Raw genomic sequence first — 21,958 nt, 5'->3', positions numbered from 1 at the left:
AGCGTTATGAGCCTGTGATTCCTGATTTTGTAGGCCAACCAGGAATCCAAATTTCCACAGTGGGCTTTACTAAATATGACTTTTTTAGTCTTTTTTTTCAGTGACCACTTTGTAAATCTTAGGCTAGGTCTACACGACGACATTTGTCGCGCGACATTTTGTTGCACCAATGTTGCGCGACAATTTTTATAATGGCAGTCTATGGTGTCGCACTGCAACATGCAACATGCTGCGACTGCGACGCGACAGTCGCAGAAAATCCATTCAAGATGGATTTTTCTGCGACTGTCGTGTCGCAGTCGCAACATGTCGCATGTTGCAGTGCGACACCATAGACTGCTATTATACAAATTGTCGCGCGACATTGGTGCAACAAAATGTCGCGCGACAACTGTTGCGCCCTATCTGTCGCGCGACTTTTTGTTGCGCGACAAATGTCGTCGTGTAGACCTAGCCTAATGGTGGAGCAAACAAACCTGTATGCCTAACAGTTTGTTGCTCAACACCTGGGCTCCTTTTTGGCTAGGCCCGGTGGCTAGATGCCGGTCAGTGCAGCCGAGATGAGGACATTTTAGGGCCTCGTGCTGCATATGGGCCTAGTCAAGAAACCTAGTGTCAGGCATTACTGGAGTGGGGACGTCCTCTACCGGGCCCCACTTTACAGTACGGCCATGACACGCTCCCGGTTTGAGGCCATCCGGAAATACCTGCATTATTCAGATAATGCAGCATGTCCCCCCCAAAGTGATCCTGCCTATGACCACCTGTACAAAATCAGGCTTTGGGGCCAAATTTGTACAGGCCTATGTACCTGGAAGGGAGGTCGCGGTTGATGAGTCTCTCATTGCTTTCAAAGGGAGACTCCTTTTCCGCCAGCATGTTTCCTCTAAGCAGGCGAGGTATGGTATGAAGCTGTACAAACTTCGTGAGAGTACCTCAGGGTACACTTACAAGTCTTGTGTATACAAGGGGTGAGATTCCTGTATCCAACTCCCAGAATGTCCCCCTACTCTGGGTGTTAGCGGGAAACTTGTGTGGCAGATAAGAACCATTTGGCCCATCTAGTCTGCCCAATATACTGAATACTATGAATAGCCCTTGGCCCTATCTTATATGAAGGATGGCCTTATGCCTATCCAATGCATGCTTAAACTCCTTCACTGTATTTGCAGCTACCACTTCTGCACGAAGGCTATTCCATGCATCTACTACTCTCTCAGTAAGGTAATACTTCCTGATATTACTTTTAAACCTTTGCCCCTCTAATTTAAAACTATGTCTTGTAGCAGTTTTTCTTCTTTTAAATATTCTCTCCTCTTTTACCTTGTTGACTCCCTTTATGTATTTAAAAGTTTCTATCATATCCCCTCTGTCTCGTCTTTCTTCCAAGCTATACATGTTAAGGTCCTTTAATCTTTCCTGGTAAGTTTTATCCTGCAATCCATGTACTAGTTTAGTAGCTCCTCTCTGAACTCTCTCCAAAGAATCAATATCCTTCTGGAGATATGGTCTCCAGTACTCCGCACAATACTCCAAATGAGGTCTCACTAGTGCTCTGTAGAGCAGCATGAGCACCTCCCTCTTTCTACTGGTAATGCCTCTCCCTATACACCCAAGCATTCTGCTAGCATTTCCTGCTGCTCTATGACATTGTCTGCCTACCTTTAAGTCTTCTGAAATAATGACCCCTAAATCCCTTTCCTCAGATACTGAGGTTAGGACTGTATCACAGATTTTATATTCTTCTCTTGGGTTTTTACGCCCCAGGTGCATTATCTTATCATGTCCACTTGTGGGACCGTGCAGAAAAATCAACGCGGCCTCCCTACCTACCTCCTCCAGGTACCTATCCCCAGGGGTGAGACCCGTGCCCTTACCACTGGAAACCTGTTGCTGGTCAGATATAAGGACAAGAGAGATGTCCTTGTACTGTCCACAATTCATGGCAACGGCATCACCCCTGTCCCTGTGTGAGGTACCGCGGCAACGGTCCTCAAGCCCGATTGTATCGTCGACTACAATCGGTATATGGGAGGAGTTGATCTCTCTGATCAAGTCCTCAAACAATATAACGCCATGCGCAAAACCCAGGCATGGTACAAAAAAGTTGCGGTCTACTTGGTACAGTTTGCCTTGTACAACTCTTTTGTGCTGTCCCGGAGCACTGGCAACACAGGGACATTGCTTCAGTTCTATGAGGCAGCCCTCAAGGCCCTGATCTTTTCTGACCGGGAAAGAGCAGGCTGGAGTACCTCGGGAACGGATCAGTTTGTGTTATCTTTAACATAGCCAAGATGGATCAGTCTTGAAAACCATTGAAAGTCAATGGAGGATGTATCCGTTTTCTATTGTGTCATAGAAAACGCATCCGTCCTCATTGACTTACATTGTGTGTCAGAATGGATCAATTTGGCTACGTTTTGTCAGACGGATGGAGACTGAACGGAGACTGAACGGAGGCAAACTGATGCATTCTGAGCGAATGCTTTTCCATTCAGAATTCATTAGGGCAAAACTGATCCATTTTGGACCGCTTTTGAGAGCTCTGAATGGATCTCACAAAAGGAAAACCAAAATGCCAGTATGAAAGTAGCCTTAGTGTTTTACCAGGGAAAGCTTAGAGTGAGAGTGAGGGACTGGTCACTCTGAGTTGTGTGTTGTTTCGTAGTTCACACAGCTTACTTGCAAGTTCTGCATTACAAATTCCTACATAAAACTCTTTTTTTTCTGTATGAGCAGCCAGCTTTTATTTTTATTTTTTTGTAAAAACTTCAGGTTTCTACAGTTCATAGGCTTATTGCCAACACCTCAGTAGCATACATTCTGATGCAAATGCTGAGCAATTGCCCCCTTTTTTTCTTAAAAACCTCAGGCTGGGTTTCATAGACTTGTCAGGGAAAAACTGAGAAAAACTGTTACAATGCAGTACAATACAATATATATTATATTACATTGCAGAAGTGATCGGGAAACCAAAAGTCGAAGACCCATAGTGGGGAAAAAAAAGTAAAAAAAAAGTGTTTTATAAAAATAACAGTTTCACTTACCAAAAATGCTCACTCTCCCCCACCATCAAGCAATTTACTATTGAAAAAAATATATATCACATGATCTACATCGTCAGGTGAATGCCGTAAAAAATAAAAATAATGCCAGAACAGCCACTCACCTTCATCCCAAAAATCATAATGTCAAGTGATCAAAAACTCATATGTACCCCAAAATGGTACCAATGAAAATGTCAACTCACCCCACACAAAAAATATGGCTCTCAGAAAATGGCAACACAATGACATAAGACATGATTTTTAATTTAAAAAATGCTTCTATTGTGTAAAACTGGGGGAAAAAAAGATATTTGGTATTGCCACGTCCGTAACAACCTGGTCTTTAAAAATATCACATAATCTATTCTGTCAAATAAACTAAAAAAAATAAAAAATGCCAGAACAAATTTGGGTTACATTTCCTCTCAAAAATAACAATATCAAGCAATCATATGTCATATGAACCCCAAAATATCAATGAAGTCAACTTATCTAGCAAAAAAACATGCCTTATGACAAGAGCATCACCAGAAAAAGAAAATATATATATATGGCTCGCAAAAACATATTTTTAACATGCTTTTTCTTGTGTAAAAGTAGCAAAACTTAAAATAAAAAAACTATATAGAATTGGTATCTCTGTATTCATACTGACTAGCACAATAAAGTTAACATGTCATTTTGCCTGGACACTGTATGCTGCAATAACCAAACCAAAAAGCAATGGCAGAATTGCTGCATTTTTATTTATCCTGCTTCCAAAAAAGTGAAATGACAAGTGCTAAAAAAATTAATGTACCCAATAATAGTACCAATGATAATGGCAACCCACCCTGCAACAAATACACCCAGATTGAGTGGTACATCAGAGGCTGTTTGAAAGCAATAGGCCAACCATAAACCAATCCATCAAAACCTGAGCTGCAAAAGCCAAAAAGTAATCTTTCCCTTCTAAACCCTGAAGCGTACCCTAACAGCAGTTTCCATCTACTTTTATGACATTTCTGTACCCAGTAGAACCTAACAATTAAAGGGTTGTGTTGTAAGTCTCAAAGTGTACATGCTGGGCACAGCATACTGGGCACAGCAATGCAATATCTGTGGAAAACTTGCAATTTTTGCTTTGCATGGCCCAGTGTCATGCCCTGCTCATGTTATGTGCGGAGGTCTGCCAGGTTAGCAGCATATGTGTAGCCTTTTGTTTTTGTTTCGGAGTTGAGCTGTATCTGCCTCCCTTCAGGTGCACTGGGTGGGGTTGTTGGTATGAGTTTAAATTACGCCCACTCCCAGTGTCCTGTGCGGGTTATGGGCTTCTGTCTTGCTGAGAGGAAGGAAGGAAGGATTTGCTGTTTCTGCTCACTAACAAGATAAGTTGGTTTTGTTTTTCTTGTGATTGTCTGTCTAGGCTGTTAGAGAGATGCCTGCCCCCTCAGGTCCTGAGGGACAAGGCTTCCTCTTTCCCCCTTTCACCATCTTAGGGATTTTAGGGTATCTTCAGCCTAGGCACGGGGACACGTTCATTCCCACCTTCAGTGTCTGAACGTGGGCATAGAAGTCTAGGGAGAGCTGGTAGGGATTTGTCAGGAGGTGACCTTTATCCCCATCTTCTTGCCTAGACACTTGTTTGGTTGTATTCTATGTATCTTGTATCCTGTCCAGCGTGACACCCAGTGTCCATTCATTTCTGCTAAATACCTGTGGTGTCAAAATACTAACTCTACCCCTTGACAGATAACATGACCCAAGATTGGGTCATTTATTGGGTGTTCCACTGTACAGGTACCTCAGGGTCTCTGTGGATGTAAAAAACTATACCAGTAAAATCAGTTCACCAAAAATGAAATGGCTCTCCTTCCATTCTGAGCCCTGCCATGTGCCCATACACCAACTTATATCCACATTCATGGCATTTCCATATCCAGTGGGACCTTGTCACTTGTGCCTTTACTACCCTGATTTACTCAGGGAGCCGCTACTGGTTCTCCGTGTGAGGTCCCTGCCTGAACTCACAAGGTAGTCTAGTTACTAGAATTTACAAGGATAATTTGATACCCGCGTTATCCAGCTCGGTAATCAAATTATCCTTGTAAATTGCAATTTTCAGTTTGCATGGTCCGCTGTGCATTAATTTCTACAAAATACAGTTGCAAGAAAAAGTATGTGAACCCTTTGGAATGATATGGATTTCTGCACAAATTGGTCATAAAATGTGATCTGATCTTCATCTAAGTCACAACAATAGACAATCACAGTCTGCTTAAACTAATAACACACAAATAATTTAATGTTACCATGTTTTTATTGAACACACCATGTAAACATTCACAGTGCAGGTGGAAAAAGAATGTGAACACTTGGATTTAATAACTGGTTGAACCTCCTTTGGCAGCAATAACTTCAAACAAACATTTCCTGTAGTTGCAGATCAGACGTCCACAACTGTCAGGAGTAATTATTGACCATTCCTCTTTACAGAACGGTTTCAGTTCAGCAATATTCTTGAGATGTCTGGTGTGAATTGCTTTCTTGAGGTCATGCCACAGCATCTCAATCGGGTGGAGGTCAGGACTCTGACTGGGCTACTCCAGAAGCCGTATTTTCTTCTGTTTAAGCCATTCTGTTGTTGATTTACTTCTATGCTTTGGGTTATTGTCCTGTTGCAACACCCATCTTCTGTTGAGCTTCAGCTGGTGGACAGATGGCCTTAAGTTCTCCTGCAAAATGCCTTGATAAACTTAGGAATTAATTTTTACTTCGATGATAGCAATCCGTCCAGGCCCTGATGCAGCAAAGCAGCTCCAAACCATGATGCCCCCACCACCATACTTCACAGTTGGGAGGAGGTTTTGATGTTGGTGTGTTGTGTCTCTTTTTCTCCACACATAGTGTTGTGTGTTAACTCAACTTTGGTTTCATCTGTCCACAGAATATTTTGCCAGTACTGCTGTGGAACATCCAGGTGCTCTTGTGCAAACTCTAAAAATGCAGCAATGTTTTTTTTTTGGACAGCAGTGGCTTCCTCTGTGGAATCCTCCCATGAAATCCATTCTTGTTTTGTGTTTTACGTATTGTAGATTCGCTAACAGGGATATTAGCATATGCCAGAGACTTTTGTAAGTCTTTAGCTGACAGTCTAGGATTCTTCTTCACCTCATTGAGCAGTCTGCGCTGTGCTCTTGCAGTCATCTTTACAGGGCGGACACTCTTAGGGAGAGTAGCAGCAGTACTGAACTTTCTTCATTTATAGACAATTTGTCTTACTGTGGACTGATGAACAGCAAGGCTTTTGGAGATACTTTTATAACGCTTTCCAGCTTTATGCAAGTCAACAGTTCTTAATCGTAGGTCTTCTGAGAGCTCTTTTGTGTGAGGCATCATTCACATCAGGCAATGCTTATTGTGAAAAGCAAACCCAGAACTGGTGTGTGTTTTTTAATAGGGCATAGCAGCTGTAACCAACACCTCCAATCTCATCTCATTGATTGGACTCCAGTTGGCTGACACCTCACTCCAATTAGCTCTTGGAGATGTCATTAGTCTTGGGGTTCACATACTTTTTCCACCTGCACTGTGAATGTTTACATGGTGTGTTTAATAAAAACATGGTAACATTTAATTATTTGTGTGTTATTAGTTTAAGCAGACTGTGATTGTCTATTGTTGTGACTTAGGCTACTTTCACATTAGCGTTCGGGGCTCTGCTTGTGAGTTCCGTTTGAAGGCTCTCACAAGCGGCCCCGAACGCATCCGTACTGCCCTAATGCATTCTGAGTGGATGCGGATCCGCTCAGAATGCATCAGTCTGGCAGCGTTTGGCCTCCGCTCCGCTCAGCAGGCGGACACCTGAATGCTGCTTGCAGCGTTTGAGTGCCCACCTGGCCGTGCACAGGCAAACGGATCCGTCCAGACTTACAATGTAAGTCAAAGAGGGACGGATTCGTCCCTCATTGACTTTCAATGTAAAGTCTGGACAGATCCGTCCGAGCTACTTTCACACTTAGAATTTTTTTTTAAATATAATGCAGACGGATCCGTCCTGAATGGATCCCATCGTCTGCATTATACGAGCGGATCCGTCTGTGCAGACCCCAGACGGATCCACTCTGAACGCAAGTGTGAAAGTAGCCTTAGATGAAGATCAGATCACATTTTATGACCAATTTGTGCACAAATCCATAGCATTCCAAAGGGTTCACATACTTTTTCTTGCAACTGTATCTGTTGCATCAACCTGCTCAATCCACCCTTTTAATACCTTGGCAGGCAGAATTTCCAAAATGGGGTCATTTTTTGGGGGTTCTATTTATTATTTCACCCCAGAGCATCTTGTAAATCATTCACCATATTGGGCTTAAATATGCATATGGAGCACTCTTTTACTCCTTGAGAGCTGTTGTATGTACAGACAAAGGATAAGGGCCACATGTAAGGTGTTTCCAAAACCAGGATGCACAGCATAATAATAGGAGGGCTTACCTTTAACACTAGTACATAATGGGCTTAAAATACTGGGCACTGAAATGGCATATCTGTAAAAGATAAAATTTTCCCTTTGTACCATCTGAAGTGCATTAGTTTTGCAAAACAAAACAAGTGGGGTAAAATGCTCACTACACCCCTTGGCAATTCTGTGAGTGGTGTGGTTTATGAAATGGGGTTTCTTTATTATTTAAACTCAGAGCCTCTGCAGTTGTCAGCTAGTTCTCTTATTACTGCTTGTAAAAATGAAGCTTTTGATGCTTGAAAACTACATATAATTGAAATAATATATCATTTTTCAATTCATGTCCTATTTTTTTTAAATTCTATGAAACACCTGTGAGGTTAAGCTAAACATTATACCACTAGGTGAATTCTTTAGGGTGTAGTTTCAAAAATGGGGTCACTTTTTGGGGGTTTACACTCTAGGGGTACCTCAGGGTCTCTTCAAATTCGATATGGCACCCAAAAACCATTCTAAAAAAAATCGGCCCTCCAAAAACTATATGGCACTCCTTCCCTTCTGAGCCCTGCCATGTGCCCATATAGCAGTTTACAACCATATAACAAGGATAACAAATTTTGGTGTTCTTTTTCTCCTGTTATCCTTTGTGAAAATGAAATAAAGATTTAGGGCTAAAGTGTCATTTTTATGAAAGAAAGTGTTTCTAAACTTTGTGAAAAACCTGTGTGGTCAAAGCAGTCACTAATTTGAGAGGTGGAGTTTCTAAAATGAGGTATATTATGTAAGCCCCTCAAAGTCACTTCAGAACTGAATTGTTCCTTTAAATAGTTGATTTTGGTAATTTTCTTCAAAATGTTAAAAACATTTCTAAAATTGTGAAAATGAAAGTGCCCTGACAAATTAGATAAAGAAAAGGGAATTTAACTCCTTCAAGTAAACACCAGTTTGGACCAAAATGCCAAAGCCTTACATTTCAAATATGACATGTGTCACTTTTCACTTTTACTGATCCAAGCGATTCTAAGATTGTTTTCTTATGACACATCATACTTCATCTTAGTGGTGAATTTGATTTGATATTTTTTAGCTTTATGTCTAAAAAAAACCAAAATCTGCAGAAAAGTTTTATAACTTAGCAATTTTCTAAGTTTTACAAAGTGATTCCTAGCAAAATAGTTATTAATTAACTTTCCCCATATTTCTACTCTATGTTGGCAACATTTTGTAAATTTTATTTTATTTTGTTAGGATGTTAGAAAGTTCTCAATTCTCAAAACCGAATTTTTTTTTAATTACAGTTTTGAAGTGACTTTAAGGGGCTTACATAATATAAACCACTCAAAATGATCGCTTTTAGAAAATAGACCTCAAACTATTCAAAACTAATTTTACAAACTTTGTTAACCCTTTAGGTGTTCCACAGGAATTAAAGCAAAATGGAGGCGACATTTAAAAATGTATATTTTTTTGTGCAGATTTTCCATTTAAATCAATTTTCCTGTAGCACAACAAGGGTTAACAGCAAAACAAACGTCGATATTTATTAACCTGATTCTGCAGTTTACAGAAACGCCCCATATGCCATAAATCTCTTCTTGGGCACACGACAGGGCTCAGAGGGAAAGGAGCGCAATGTTGCTTTTGGAGGGCAGGTTTTGCTGGAATGGTTTTCAGGTGCCATGCCACATTTGAAGAGACCCTGAGGTGCCCTTAGAAAGAAAACCCCCAAAAATGATCCCATTTTGTAAACTCTACCCCTCAAGGAATTGATAAAGGGGTGAAGTATGCTTTGACCCAAAAATTGTTTCATATAAATAAACACTTGACTGTGAAAATAAAAAATTACATTTTAGTTCCAATATAGTTTCTTTAGCCCCAAATTTTTCATTTCACAAATACGGCAACACCCCATATGTCATCGTAAACTGCTGTTTTCTAACATGGAATTTGCTAAAATAGTTTTTCATTGACTAAGCTGTGTGAGGATTTGTTTGTTGCAGGGCAAGCTGTTATTTTTCTTGCACCATTTTGGAATGCAAACGTCTTTTTGATATTTTTTATACCATTTTTTAGGAGGTGAGAAAATGACAATTCTCTTAGTATTTTTTTTTTTATTTTGATGGGGTTCCTCATGCAGTATTTATATTATAAAAATATTATTCTGTCGCTTAATACAGTTATAACAATACCAAATTTATATAGTTTATATGTTTTCTACTTTTTTTGCATATAATTAAACATAAAATGATATTTTTAATCACCATATACTAACATGAATGCACTTACTTTATCTCAAGTTGCTGGTTTCTCAGTTTTCACTGAGGGTCACATGACCTGTGATGTCAGCTTCTCTCCCTGCTCTGATGATTCGTGCACAAGCCTGAAAGAGCAGGTGTATGTCTGTACAGGAGACATCACTGTACTGGCCATGCCCCCCCCCCCATTCACTGCTCACTCCCTGGATTCTTAACCCCTCCAGCTGCACAGACTCAGGGCTGAAGACTTTACTGAGTAACTGCAGGCAGTGAGGAGACAAATGCTGGGCATAAGAGCTCACAGGCTAGAGGAGTTCTGCACAAGAACAGGTAGGGGGAAGATCCTGTGTGTATTAGTAGTGTCATTATAGTCCTACACATAGTCATACAACATGCTGCTGAGTCTCCCAGCAGGCAGGCATGTCACTCAGGGCAGCACTTGTATTCACTCCCTTTGCAGAGCAGGGGGAGGGGCGGAGATTGTTGTTATGGCAGGTAAACAAAGAGCCAGAAGAGAACCAGGGAAATGAGGAAATATAATTTATTTTTACCTAAAACTTGCTTAGCTCAATTACATATTGCTGCCCATTAGATTTACAGTGCTATATATTTTTTTTCACAACTCAGACAACCCCTTTGAGGTGGAGGCTGCTGTGGAGGTCACAGTTAAGGGGACTGTCCGCTATGGAGGTCTGTGTTAAGGGGGGAGGGGTGCTACAGAGGTCACTATTAAGGGAACGGGTGTTGTGGAGGTCACATTTTAAGGGAAGAGAGCGCTGTGGAGGTCACCGTTAAGGGGGCGGATTATTATGGGAAATCACTGTTAAGTAGACGGGCTACTGTGGAAGTCACTAATAAAGGGGCGGTCACTCTTCAGGTCACTGTTAAGGGGCAGGCACTGTGGAGGTTACTGTTAAGGGGGCAGGGGACTGTGGAGGTCACTATTAAAGGGGCAGCTGCTGTTGAGAACACTGTTAAGGCAGTGGGGTACTGTGGAGGTCACTGTTAAGGGAGCAGGGTACTGTGGAAGTCACTGTTAAATGGACAGGAGCTGTGGGGGTCTCTGTTAAGGGGCAGGGAATGGTGAAGGTCACTGTTAAGGGGGCATGGTGCTGTGAGGTTCACTGTTAAAGGATCAGGGTGCTGTGGAGGTCACTGTTAAGGGGTGGGGTGCTGTGAACGTCACTGTTAAAGGGGCAGTGCTGTGGAAATCACTGTTAAGGGGGCGGAGTGCTGTGGAGGTCACTGTTAAAGGGGTGTGGTGGGGTGAGGGTGTGGGGCACTGTGGAGGTCACAGTTAAGGGGGTGGAGTGCTGTGGAGGTCACTGTTAAGGGGTAGATTGTTGTAGAGGTCTTTGTTAGGGGCGGGTGTGCTGCTGTGGATTTCACATTATAAGGGGGAGGAGCACTGTGGGGGGGGGGTCAGTGTTAAGGGATGTGCTGCTGCGGAAGTCACTGTTATGGGGGATACTGTGGATATCTTTTAACGAAACACACAAACATTAAATGAAATAGTGGAAATATACCCGTTCAGAGGTGGGTCATCCTGCTAGTATAGTATATACAGCAGTGTCTTTGTATGTGAGGTACAAATTATAATATATTCAGTGGGTATAGATAGATTATATACAGCAGTGTACTGATATGTGAGGTATAAGGTATATTAGATGCAGCGGGTATAGATATATGTGGATGTTAATACATTATGGTCACTGTGTGAGGTGCATGAGGTATTGGGGTTTGTAGATTTCTGCACTACTGTACATGAATGAGATATGAGGTACTTGTCAGTTGGCAATGTGGCATGTCTAAAGAAAAAGAATCAATGAGGCATCAGATACTACGTCTGAGAAAAAAAAAAAGGAATGGGGGGGGACTTGGAGAGAAAAGGGGAGGACTTCCTTTTACCCACTCCATTTAAGACTCAATAAAGAGACTCTCTTGCAGTTCTTCTCTATGCTGTCAGTGGTTGAAGGACCTGTGATGATGTCACCACAGGTCCTGCTAGCTGAAACTTCCTAACCTGGGAATTACACCATTCTCTATGCAGTTCCTTTACTAGATGGTGCAGTTTCTGTGATGATGAGGATGATGTCATCATCACAGGCCATAGCAGTCGCACCTTCCTAACCTGGGAACTACATCATTTTCTGTGCAGTTCCTTTCTTAGATGGTGCAGGACTTGTGATGATGTCATCACAGGTCCTTTTGCTTGATGAGCCTCTAGACTGCACTGATCAAATAAAACAATAGCTCATCTTAGGGACACCAACTACAAAATACACAGTGGAGCCTCATTTAAGAGTCTCAACACAGCAATCCAAACTGCAAAGCTCCCTGGGAAACAGTATTATACAAAATAACCATGGGGCCCCAGTTATGGGTCTTCAACACAATGAAACCAGTTATCCCTCAAGGGAGGGAAAACCAAGCAAACGGGTATCCCCATTATATAGATCACCAGATGCACCGCATTAAGTGGCACCTATGTCAAGATCCAAACCCGTTGTTTTCAAGTTCGGCGTTCAGGAAGTGGAGGAATTCTGTTATGGATTCCGTTAGCACAGAATGTAATGGAATTCTATGATGGAATGCAATACGGAATACTTTAAGAGGCATTCCGTTTTTCATTCCGTCATAATAGAAGTCTGTGGGTAGCATAACAGATCCATCTGTTTTCCGTTATGCAGGAGGAAAACAAAGTCCTGCCCTGCATAACGGAAACCAAACGGATCTGTTATGCTGCCCATAGACTTCTATTATGACGGAATGCAAAACGGAATGCATCTTAAAGGCTTCCATTTTTAATTCTGTCATAGAATTCCGTTATATTCCTTTCTTACAGAATCCATAATGATAATCCTCTACAGCCCGGAAGCCGAACCTGAACATGAAAACGTTGGGTTCGCAAATCCCTAATTGTAATCATACTGACCAAGATAATGAAGGACACAGGTCATACATAGTGAAATCTGCCATGTCTGGAAGGGGTTAAAAAACCATGGAAGGACTTTGTGTTCCTCCAGAGTGGTTCCTCCAGAAGAGACAACTTGCTGATTGGAGACAGGGACTGCAGCAATAGTTAGAGTCCAGACAGAGAGTCCAGACAGAAAATAGTCAGAGAATGGGACGATTTCCTGGCAGGTCTATTTGGGTTGGGCCAGCAAGGTCCATGGCTTGTGCCTACTGTTACGGATCAGCGAGTGTGGACCCACTGTGCCAACTAATCCGTGTGGCTTTGGGCTAAACCCTAAGGGCATTTTTCCAGTGTGGAAGCAACAAGAGAAACCCCACAGAAAGCACTATGGAGTTCCGTGCCTATGTTCCCCACCGCTGATTCCGGATTGCGGACTCATTCAAGTGAATGGGTATGCATCCGTGATACAGTTTGTACAGGGGCGGTTCCCGTATATTGAGGACTCGCTGTTTGCGTGCTGCAATATGGGCACGGATGGGCAACGGCCGTGTGCATGAGGCCTAAAGGGTGATTGTCCCTTATGAGAATAACAAAAAATAGCTGGCACAGACCTTTGGCAGGAGTCAATTTCCTAAAATAAAAATGAGATCCTTTTTTTTAAAAAAAGTCTGTACAACCCCATTCACTGTAGTAAGCGCATATAGGATATATGTAAACTAGAACAGACAGTGCATCTGTAACGTGCCTTCAATGAAGTGATATATCCTCGTGTGAAAGGTGCATCTTTCTGTGTAAAAGCCTAATAAAAATAACTAAAATAATAAAATCCTGTGATGAAAAATGTCAATCAAATATAAAAAGTCTGAGCTCTGAAACTTTACAGTAATAACAGAGAGCTTCCCACTTGTGTACTGTATCAAAGATATCATTTTCTAACAGATGTCACTGTCACACAGACTCCTGATCCTGGCTGTTTTTCCTCTTGCTTGCACTTCAATGAATTTCAAACAGTGTGTAAATTAGACCGTGGGAGTCATGAGGATTGCGAGTGACAGGGGATGCATGTCTGATATTAATCTGTATTAGGAAATCGTGGTTGCACAAATAGAATCTGGAAATGGTCTACTATTTTCAGATCCTTAAGTTGTAACCATAATGTTTTATTTTTTTAACTCTTTGACTGATGGGTCCAATATTTAGTAGAATAAATTGAATGGAAGAATTTATGTAATATCCAAGAGGGAAACTTCTCTCACATTTGAGGAACAGTTTGTGAATTTGAGGGTGGGAAAAGACATGGTAGAGGGAAAGAGGTAACCAACATTTTTGTAAGCTCAGGACTATAATGGAAACAAGGGGACATACTATAGGCCTAGAGGAAAGAAAGTTTATACACCATCATAGAATTGAGTTCTTTAGGCCCCTTTCACACGGTCGAGTATTCCGCGCGGGTGCAATGCGTGAGTTGAACGCATTGCACCCGCACTCCATCCTGACCCATTCATTTCTATGGGGCTGTGCACATGAGCGTTGATTTTCACGCATCACTTGTGCGTTGCGTGAAAATCGCAGCAAGCTCTATATTCTGCGTTTTTCACGCAACGCAAGCCCCATAGAAGTGAATGGGGCTGCGTGAAAATCTCAAGCATCCGCAAGCAAGTGTGGATGCGGTGCGATTTTCATGCATGGTTGCTAGGTGACGATTGGGCTGGGGACCCGATCTGTATTATTTTCGCTTATAACATGGTTATAAGGAAAAATAATAGCATTCTGAATACAGAATGCAAAATAAAATAGTGATGGAGGGGTTAAAAATAAAAAAAAACTCACCGAGTCCACTTGATCGCGTAGTTGCGGATCTCTGTCTTCTTCTGTAATGTTGAGCTGCCGGCTAAGGACTTGTGGTGATGTCACATCACATAATGCAATCACATGGTCCCTCTCCATGGTGATGAACCATGTGATTGGACCATGTGATGAGCACAGTGACGTCCTCAAAGGTCCTATTCCTGTGCACAGCAAAGAAGAAGACAGAAGAGATGCTTGCTGCACGATCAAGTGGATTAAGGTGAGTTAAATTATTTTTTATTTTTTTTAACCCCTCCAGCCCTATTTTACTAAGCATTCTGTATTAAGAATGCTATTATTTTCCCTTATAACCATGTTATAAGGGAAAATAATACAATCTACAGAACACCTAACCCAAATCCGAACTTCTGTGAAGAAGTTCGGGTTTGGGTACCAAACATGCCGATTTTTCTCACGCACGTGCAAAAATCATTACAATGTTATGCACTCGTGTGGAAAAATCATGCATTTTCCCGCAACGCACCCGCGTCTTATCCGGGTAAAAAACAGGAGGAGCGTGTGAAAGAGGCCTAACTGTAAGTGCTAGTTGAAGAGGTTGTGATTCACTAACAGAGTTCTAAAGGGGTCTGGATGCATTTTGTGAATATAAAATTATTATAAGTTATAGATACTAGATTTCTGCAGTCTGCATTACCACAGACATGTCTCCTTATGAACTCCATTCCTATAGAGATACAGCTGAAGATCTTATCATCTGTATTCAGGATCATAATCCCTGACAAGCAGAGCAGAGTAATGGATGAGTCAGAGCTTACTTCATTGTTGTAAAGTAACTTGTCCTGCTGTGTGATTAGGACGGGTTTTGTGTGTACTAATAGGACGGTGGCCATTTTATTTCTCCTAATAATTGCTACCTAGACAAAATGAACCATTATAGCTAATGAAATATATTTTGGAATTTATTTATACTAAAGTAATATTTAAGTATTTTCATTTTCTTAACTCCCAGAGAGCCCCTTTAAAGAAGAACTCCTGCAAAAATCTTTATTCTCTGACCTGCTAGAAAGGTACGTGATGTAATACAGGTGAGATTAGGTGAATTAGAATATCGCGCAAAAGTCCATTTATTTCAGTAATGCAAATTAAAAGGAATTGCATTAATGCAGCTTAAAATTAGAATATTGTGAAAAAGTTCAATATTCTAGGTTCACAGTGTCACACTCTGGTCAGCTAATTAATCCATACCTCCTGAGCAAAGGGTACCTCAAAATTGTGATTTGGGGTTTCATAAGCTATAAGCCATAATCATCCAAGTTATAACAAATAAAGGCTTGAAATATCTCGCTTTGCATGTAATGAGTCTATCAAATATGTTAGTTTCACCTTTTAAGTTGCATTACTGAAATAAATGAACTTTGCACAATATTCAAATTTTTTGAGTTTCACCTGTATATAGTGATGGTAATCTCACTAATGACTGTATTTGTGAGCTATCCCCTGCCTTCTGATCCTTAGCTGTGTCATGTGACTAACTCTCTGATCTCCAACTGACACAGGACAGGAAGTCAGTTACTTCTCTATTCATTCCTATGAGACTGGAATTGAGGCTCCCATAGGAATACATAGAAAATCTGACTTCCTGTCCACACATAAGAAGCTGTGTTGCTTAGAAAGTCAGAGTGGTGGTCACATGACACAGCTGAGGATCAGAAGGAAGGTGTAACTCACAATTACAGTAACTGGTAAGAAGATTACATTCACTATATATTACATCATCTACCTTTCTAGCAGGTCAGAGAATACCATTTTTTTGCAGGTGTTCCTCTTTAGGATGAGGGAATTTGGCTTCTACCTCATGAGGGTTTTTACCTTCCTTTGGATCAGGTTATATTTTTGTATAAGTTAATCATGTTCTAAACATTCTTGCTCCTCAAGGTGGTCATGATGGAGGAAGTCCCATTTCCAATTTTGTTATGGGGCCCAGGTTTACAGTTCACATGACTAGTACTATTCTTTGCCTAACTAGTATTTTTGTTGTGAAAATTAATCTTTTGATAGGAAAACATATGAGCATGTAAGTTAAAATGTCTAGTATCTATGGGAACCAGTGAATATGCTATTGTTTGAAACAGAGAACTGTCTTTCTGCAGAATGCCCTCTGTTGATATTAAAAGGTTAAAGAATTAAGATAAACTGAGAATTAATTTAATTTAATAAGTGTTTCCATCAGTGAATATAATGTAAATTTTCCTGATGCATTTTTTTCTGTCAAAATTTAAAAATGCTCTTCAGCCATTAAGTTCTGGGAGAGAGAACTTTGAGAACTAATTTGGTCTGTATTACCATCATGGTTATCACAGAGTCCGACTTTTAACTGGCAAATCTGCCTATGCAGTGATAGATTACATTGGCCTTTCCAATAGCATTTAAAGGCAAGAGACAAAAAATAACCGTTACTTCACAATCTACTAGAAAAGCTTGTTGACACCTTGTTAGAGGAGGACTTATGTTTACAGATGTTTTGTTTTATTTGAATTTTTTTATCTAAGTGATGCAAGTTAAACTATGAATTGTGTAAAATCTACTCTCTGAATAACTTGTTCATGTGGCATTTTCATGTAGATTAAGTGTTCTCGGTTTCAGTATCTTTGTAATGTCACCAGCTTGTCTTCTTTGTTGCACAACTTCAGTACAAAATATGCTTTTTATGTCTCACTTATGTTTGATGGTTCTTTTGTGATTTTATGCAGTGTTTGTGTTAGTTGTTTTTGAATGTAAAACTGAAAAGATGAAATTGTGTGTTTAAAGGGAGTCACAGGAGTTTTGACCATGCAAAACTGCTGACAGCACTAGGTAATGCTTAAGAGAGCTGCACAAAGATACCTTTTGTGGAGTGTTATTACGTAAAGTAGTGTGAATATGAACCTTCAATCCACCAGGCTCTGCTCTTGAAAGTTTCATGGAGGAGGTGCTTTACTGTGAGGTGCTGGCTGCATTGCACTACTTTACAGCTTCTCTATTGTGAGTGACAACTGTAGCATCCAACCAGGAGACCACTACATCTGCCATTTAGAGCTAAAACACTAAATGGAGAGAGCACTTGACAGAGAAACCTTGCTTTTTGGGAACTTACAGTGCAGAGCTTAGAAGAATAAAAGTTTGTATTCATACTACTAATATGTACTTTATATTTATAGTACTAATATGTATATTTGTCCTGCTGTGCCCAGCACCTACTAATGCTGCATACTCCCTTTAAACCTGTGGCTTTAAACATTGTAACAATAAGGTTTAGACTACACCTAGATTTTTTTGTAGCACTACTGATCTATTTTAACTTTTATACTCAACAGTTAAAATCAATCAGTTGCTCTACACATGTCTACAAATCACAAGAACAATAACAATGTGCTTATTGATTGTACAGCTAGATTATGTTTTTTTTTTTGTTAGTTTTTTGTTGTTACTAAGGCCTCTTTCACACTACAGTATGTTGAATTCAGTGTTTTGCGTTCCGTTTTTCACGGATCCGTTGTTCCGTTTTTTGCTTCCGTTGTGGTTCCGTTCCGTTCGTTGTTCCGTTCCGTTTTTCCGTATGGCAAATACAGTATACAGTAATTTCATATTAAAAATTGGGCTGGGCATAACATTTTCAATAGATGGTTCCGCAAAAAACGGAACGGAAACGGAAGACATACGGATGCATTTCCGTATGTGTTCCGTTTTTTTTGCGGACCCATTGACTTGAATGGAGCCACGGACTGTGATTTGCGGCCAAATATAGGACATGTTCTATCTTTTCAACGGAACGGAAAAACGGAAATACGGAAACGGAATGCATACGGAACACATTCCGTTTTTTTGCTGAACCATTGAAATTAATGGTTCCGTATACGGACCGTATACGGAACGCAAAAAACGGACCGTATACGGAACGCAAAAAACTGTAGTGTGAAAGAGGCCTAACAGTCTTCATGACGGCTTGCAAAAAAACTTTTTTGAAAGCACTATGTAAATAATTGTATACATTTTTAAATCTGTGAGAAAGCACTCAACTTTGAATTTGTATATTGTACATTTGTTGTGCCTTTGCTTTGTAAGGTTTACACTGGGAGGTCAAAGTGGAGATGTTTTTCTGTTATTGTAACACAATTTGCTATTGGAGTCAAATTTAGATGAGTCATTAGATGATTTAGGACTGTATTTCTCCTTGCTTGAGCTAGGTTTTTATGTTGATTGAAAAAGTGTTTTGTGTCTTGTAGTGCTATGTGCAGCATGACTGTTCATAAATGTTGGATGTATTTTCTATAAATTGTATACAACACGTGTAAAACACAAACACAGTCAATATCATGTACCTATCCCTTCTGGTAGCATAAGCAAACTTGGCTGAATGGTTACAGCTACAGAAAGAAAGGGTTGTTCAACTTAAGATGTAATGCATAATAATTCCTTACTAATTGTCCAATTGATCATTTGCCCCTGTTTAACAATGCCTGTAAAGTAAACAGTTATTATTTAAAAGCTCCATATAATAAGCCGACGTCCTTACCCTCAATTTAATATAAAATGCTAATCCCCATCTAATAAATATCAAGAGAGCCCCAGCTGTGGACACAGATCCAGCGGCCTCGGCTATGCATGACGTACCAAGAGTTTCAACACAAGACATTGGGTGCCTGGACCTTCGGCAAGATTTAAAGAGGAGCTTCCCGATCAGGGCTGCCAAGAGGGGCCACCATGCTCATAACCCCCCATCCCAGTAAGAGGGAAGGGTCCTCCTTTCTTGCATGTTGTGCAGGATGGTGGGTGAGCTGGAAGGCATCAAAGCTGATCCAGGTAAGCTCAACAGACTTCAATATAATGCATTGTACTAAGGGACATATCTTTAGTTTTAGGAAAGACAGGACAAAACTAGTGCATCAACAGAAAACCTCCCAATTAATATTTGAAGACTTTGTAGCTTAAAACAACTGTTTTCTTGCCTGAAGAAAGCCAGTTTGCCCCTTAGTGGTTTCCTATACTGAAAACCACATTATCACAATAAATATATATTTCTAGAAATTGCACATTCTATTGTATCCTGCTAAATGAGATAGTAAATGGTGATTCATTGCCCTGTCAAGGTAGCATTACATTATTATGTAATCCCTACTTATGACATATATTAAATACAGTAGAATAGTTACAGTAGTGATGTAGTTAGACTGATGTTTTCTCTCAGCTCCAACACGGAGTATCAGTCATGACGCCAGCCACCCAATCCAACACTGCGTCTCCAGGCAACCCTCTTCTTTAGCTTCTGCTGAAGGTCCTGCACCCTGAAATCCATAGCCGAGGCCCATACTCCCTACTTTTGTTACTTTCTGGATTCTGTAGGCTACAGCAGGGGCTAAAGGCAGAGCAACTGCATGGGGAAAAGTCTGTATTAAATCTAGAGCATCTCAGATACACTGCAAAGCCCATCATCACAAGCAGGCTAGAAGACACATTTTGTGGCCAGCCATGATTCTAATGTTTGCTAAAATAAGTGTTTTTAAGTGGGTTCAAACAGCCAAAAAACTAATTGTATATAAATTGAAACATTTTACTTTTTTTCTTGTATTCTTAATAGCAATTAATGGGTTGTATAACCCATGCTTTAGAAATCACTCATACTACATTAAAAAAATAAAAATATAGGAGTATTATTCAATCTTTCACAGCATAGACATATTTCCCCATGCAGAATCATTATAATTTGAGCATAAAATATTTTTCAATAATTTCTATTTTTACAAAATCATACTCTCTTTATTCACACGAATTAGGTAGCAAGGTCATGTTAGCAGGATATTAGTGTGAGCACAATACACTAGGCATTTTAGTTTTTTAGGAAAGTCTTCATAGTGCTATCTGGCTCACAAACTTTTCTATTTTGTTTCCACAGCATCATCACTGCCAAATCAAAGGTCCCCCATGAGGTCTGTATTGTCACCGCCTCAAAGAAGTGGTACATTAGTAACATATAGTACCACATCAGTAGAAGGAGATACAGAAGATCAGGAGCTAGAAAGCAGAAGATGTCAAGGAATGATTATGAATCCTTATCTTGAGCACTGGTCCCCAACAAAGGAAGAAGTGCGGGTATCTCTTACTGTAGGGAGGCAGATCAAACAGTCCTTCAGGCGTGTGTCTCCAGGTCCACTAGCCTCTTCCACTGAAGACCCTCTCTGCTACCTTTCTGCACACACAGGTTGGGGGGATGAGAGTGACTCAGATATTCCACCATCTGACAGGGTACCTGAGTCAGCAGAGTCTACGCAGTCTGAGAGAGATGGAGGCAGTCAGCAAACAGAGATTGGCTCTTTACCTGGAGGAATGGTTTGGCCCTTGATGCAAGACCACAGAAAAGATAATAATGGGGAAGAAGACCACCAGCTGGCTTCATCTCAGCGCAGTGAGCATAGTTGTAATGAATCTCTTCTGTCTTCTGAGTATCCTGAGGGGGACCAGGCCTCTAGTGCCACAATGCCAAGAAGACTTGGACGCCCTCGTGCTAAAGATGACAGAAGAGCTCGTTGGAGAGCTAGTCTCCATCGACTTTTACAATTAGAGAAATTAAGAGACCAATTATACCGTCAAGAATTGGCTTTAAAAGAAGAAGAAATGACCCGTCAGCGGGAGGAGAGAGCAAGGGATAGAGAGCTTCATCGTCAGCTTCTTGGTGTGTTAGGTGACATTCGAGATGAACTTAGAAAAAGAAGGCAAGAGAGAGCTATTGCCCAAGAAGGTCATGGTCCTGAAGGGAGGGGAACACCATCCAGTGGCACTGCAACTACTACCCGAAGGGCTCGTGGAGGACTAACACGTCCTAGAGGGACACGTATTTCTTCAGTTTCAGCCACTCTGCCCTGTTCTTTTGCTCAGTTCTTTCTTCAGGATCCAAGAACTGGGTCTTCTGTGCCAAGCACTATGGCCAGAGGTAGCACCGAGAACCCCACGTGGGCAGGAAGCCGACTTATCGGCCCTCTGCGCAGAAGAGGACAACCTCGAGGCCGTCCTCGTGTCCATCCCAAACCAGTAATGGGGGATACCCATGGATAAATTAAAAACTGGCCTTTTTTCATGTTTTGCAACAATAAAGAAGGTGTTGAAAAAATTATGTGCCTATTTCATTGTCGTAACTATGCATTTATATACAAAATTGTACATATTAATGCATCTGATTCTAAATTCAATTAAGATTCCAGCCCAGGTAAACATGTGAGATCTACAAACTATTAATGGCATGCTGGATATATATACTTATGATATATTTTATGTGTCACAGTTTAGAATTTTTCATTGAACTGTCTTTGTCCACTGTAGGTTTGCCCACTTATTACGTTTGCCAGATCTATGGGTAACACAGCTAGGGTAACACAGTTTGTGCTAAATGACAAACTCAATTACTTATCATTGCTATATTTGTATCTAATCTAATAACTCCCAATGGCAAATTAAG

The 21,958-nt window shown here is 40.7% G+C and overlaps 1 protein-coding gene across 1 annotated transcript in view; it reads left to right on the top strand.

The window, feature by feature from the left end:
- Nucleotides 1-21,558, top strand: part of DLGAP3 (DLG associated protein 3) — a 136,145-nt gene extending 114,587 nt beyond the window's left edge. The window contains exon 5 of the mRNA XM_044285655.1: nt 20,402-21,558. Within this exon, the coding sequence (XP_044141590.1) occupies nt 20,402-21,558 (1,157 nt within the window). The remainder of the gene's footprint in view (nt 1-20,401) is intronic.
- Nucleotides 21,559-21,958: the final 400 nt, after the last annotated feature.

This window comes from Bufo gargarizans, chromosome 3 (assembly GCF_014858855.1).
Source record: "Bufo gargarizans isolate SCDJY-AF-19 chromosome 3, ASM1485885v1, whole genome shotgun sequence".
NCBI lineage: Eukaryota > Metazoa > Chordata > Amphibia > Anura > Bufonidae > Bufo > Bufo gargarizans.
Note: the sequence above shows the minus strand (reverse complement) of the source record. Positions and strands in the feature narration are given on the sequence as shown.